We start from the raw sequence: 3349 nt of genomic DNA on the forward strand, positions 1-3349 counted from the left end.
TGCAAGTTACATGGCAACCTTACAATCACTCCTAGTACTGGTGGCATGAGAAAAAAATGCACGCAACAGACACAGTAAAGTGGCTGGCGTTAGGAATGACATCAGGTTGTAGAAAGCATGCCAAAGCTGACAATGGAGCTCGGTGCACCTCTGCGACTTATCATTGATTGTTATATGAATATTCCTGAAGTATATGGAAATAACTACAAACTACACATACACACACACACACACACACACATATGTAAGTATATATACCATTATTCAGTTTTATTTCAAGATTTCTTGCCAATAGAGAAAGAGCTGGTTTCTAACCTAGATTCAAGGCTTCATTGGAATTTCGACATCAACAGGGTATTTTTGCATGTGTGTGTGTGAGAGAGAGAGAGAGAGAGAGAGAGAGTGTGTGTGTGTGTGTGAGAGAGAGAGAGTGTGTGTGTGTGTGCGTGTGTGTGCAAATTTGTAATTTTTTATTTTATATATGCATTCTCATGCATATAGTTGCATGTCTAAACAAGCCTGTATATACTTAAAGGGTAAAATTCTGTGAAGTTTTACTAAATTTTAAAGTTCCAGTAATGGCTTGGATCTGTAGTCTTCGATTCAGCGTTCTCTTTTCTGGTTTTGAGAAGCCTAATTTCTTAATATTGATACTTAGGTAGTGTGTTACACATTCTAGTGCCCCAATAATTACAGGTATAAACCTGATTTTGTAATCTAGGCAGAGTAACTGTAGTATGTTGCAGCAGAGTCATGCGACTTCTTTGAGCATGTATTCAAGGTTATCAGAAAAGGAATTTTGCTCGAGGAGTTGCTTTTCAAGTTTCATGGTGTTATCTGCCTCGTGTATGCAAACTTCTTTAAGGGATACACTTTGACACTTTGTGATTAAAAGCTGTTGCCGAACGGATACAACATTCAAAAGCAGTCTGGATTGACGTTAAGCCTCTGCCTCCATGTTTTCCTTTTTAGGTACAGGTAATCTACTTCGCTGTTGATGGGAAAATTATGTGTGCTGGTCAGTATCTTCCGGGTTTTCACATCAGTGGTTCGGATCTCATCAAGTAGCCCAAATTTTGGCATGAGTACTGGTAATGCAAACTCATTGTGGGCCACTGTTTTATTGAATGCGGAGAGTTCCTAGGTCTATATTTTCTTTATCCATCCATAATATTCTATAGTGACGCCTTGTCACAGGTAATATAAGATATGTTTTCATCTACCACTAGGTACCTGTAACATTCCTCATCAGATATAGGGGAAACAGTTAAGTCATTGATGGAGATGCTACTAGTCTGGTTTGCAGATTTCCCTTTTCAAAACTATATAGCAACATTTATCACAACCAAACTCCAATCCTATATCTTTTGAGAATGTTGTAACTCTGTCAAGGCTCTTTTTCATCTTATGCATACACAGTTTCAAGTCATCCACAAAGAAACAGTTTGAACAGCATCACAGGGAGGTTGTCCTTTTGGAATACATTTCTGTGATACTGTATTTTATTAACTATAATACAATCACTCCTTGTATTTTACTTCAAGATGGTGGCCTACGATGAAATTAGGTTAGCTATGGCTTCGACTATGCTCTCCGGAACTTTATCAAGTCGACGGGCTTCTAGCATCCATGAGTGGAAGACGGAGTAAAAGGCCACTTTGAAAGTAGGTTCCTAATTCCTCCTTACAAAACCTAGTAGCTATCAATTCTTTTGCCCACAACAACAATACACTGGAGTTGCCATGACAACAAACAGTTTCGACTTCTGCTGCGAGGATATTGGCTTGAAATTCATTGGCTAAAAATACATAAATTTAAATGCTTCTAATTTTCCAAAATAATAACTGCAATATTCATCATCAACATGCAAAACTATATCAAAAGTGCATCTTTTGAAAATTTTCAGATTAAGATTTGTGGTCGGAAGAAAACGAAAAAGATCCGTTGAGTTTTGTTACGCTTTTTTGTAACAGTTAAATAAATCATGATTCAGTTAACTCTAAGATAAATGTGTTTTGTAGTAATGGTTTCTTCTATAACTACAGCTATAAAGAATCTGTTTACCTGTTGTGATATTGTTTTCATTCTATCCCTCAGTTGTGTTGTTGATGTTGTCGTATGTAGCCACAGCATGGTAAAGACAAGTTTTAGTCGAAAATCACTATGATCTTGAATTAAAGGCTCCCTTGGTTAATTCATCTGAAGATTAACCAGTTATTTAACAGGGCCGATAGTTGTGGCTTCAAAGCTGGAGATAGTATTCATTCAAAAATCTTCACTGGTATTCAGCATAACAGATTTTTGTAAAGTAACAATTATAACATCAATCTGTAAATAAACATTTTAAGCCAGGAGTTTGCAAATAGATACACAGGTTTTCCACAGAGCTGATATCACAAATAGCCTCAGCAAAAATTTTACTCCAAGAAAACTGAGAGATTATTGTTAAAAATACTCCAATGGCTTGTCACATAAATGCAATATTTTCATTATCAGAACAACTTGACCCAGTAACAAAACATGAACAATATGATTACACAAACATCTTTAAACATTGAGTGACATTACAGTTACCATCTTTCGTACATCTTGAGACCCCCAACATCACGCAAAAGTTAAAAGTAGAATTTCCACAGCTATTTGCTAAGTTAATTTCACTTTAATTCGACTATCTATCGAGGACGCTTGGAAGCCCAACATAGTGGAGGGTAATCGGTAATCCTTGAACATCGAAAGACTTCTCACACTCTAAATGACTCAAACAGGAAAATCAGTGATAAAAAAAAACCCTCTACATTTGAATTATTCAATGGAAAAAATTTTGTGCACAGTATGTAGCAGTAATTGAGACAAGTGAGCATCAATACTCATTCAGGATTTGTGGAAGGTTCGTTGTTCGGTGTACTTGAATACGTGGTATTCAATCATTGTATAGGATGGCGGTGCATATGAGGTCGTCAGTTTTTGTGGTGCTTCGGTCAGGGTCACTGGCTTTTGTTCAAAGGTTTAGGATCTCCCTTGGTTTTACTAAGAGTGCTGTAAGTACAAACACAAATCACATACGCATTCCCATCTCTACACATATACACACTCTTGTTTATACAAGCCACTCACAAGCAAAACAAACACCAATCGCACAGTATTTTAACTACTTAAATTAAATTGATAATAATAATATTGATGTTGACAATGATGATGAAGATTATTCGGTAAATTTTTATAAAATTTTTATAAAATTTACCTACTCGGTAAATTTTTATATTAACACCTGCACGATTTTCACTAAGAAAAAGAACACTCGGATTTTTTTGCATGAAATCAAGTACCCTGACCTCCTAATACGGGTTTG

At 36.1% G+C, this 3349-nt stretch overlaps 1 protein-coding gene across 1 annotated transcript in view; it reads right to left on the minus strand.

Annotated features, from left to right (window-relative positions):
* Positions 1-255: 255 nt before the first annotated feature.
* The window catches only part of LOC128247611 (A disintegrin and metalloproteinase with thrombospondin motifs 12-like), a 75744-nt gene continuing 72650 nt past the window's right edge, over positions 256-3349 (minus strand). Inside the window, exon 17 of the mRNA XM_052967303.1 lies at positions 256-1798. Within this exon, the coding sequence (XP_052823263.1) occupies positions 1605-1798 (194 nt within the window). The 3' untranslated portion in view covers positions 256-1604. The remainder of the gene's footprint in view (positions 1799-3349) is intronic.

This window comes from Octopus bimaculoides, chromosome 4 (assembly GCF_001194135.2).
Source record: "Octopus bimaculoides isolate UCB-OBI-ISO-001 chromosome 4, ASM119413v2, whole genome shotgun sequence".
Lineage (NCBI taxonomy): Eukaryota > Metazoa > Mollusca > Cephalopoda > Octopoda > Octopodidae > Octopus > Octopus bimaculoides.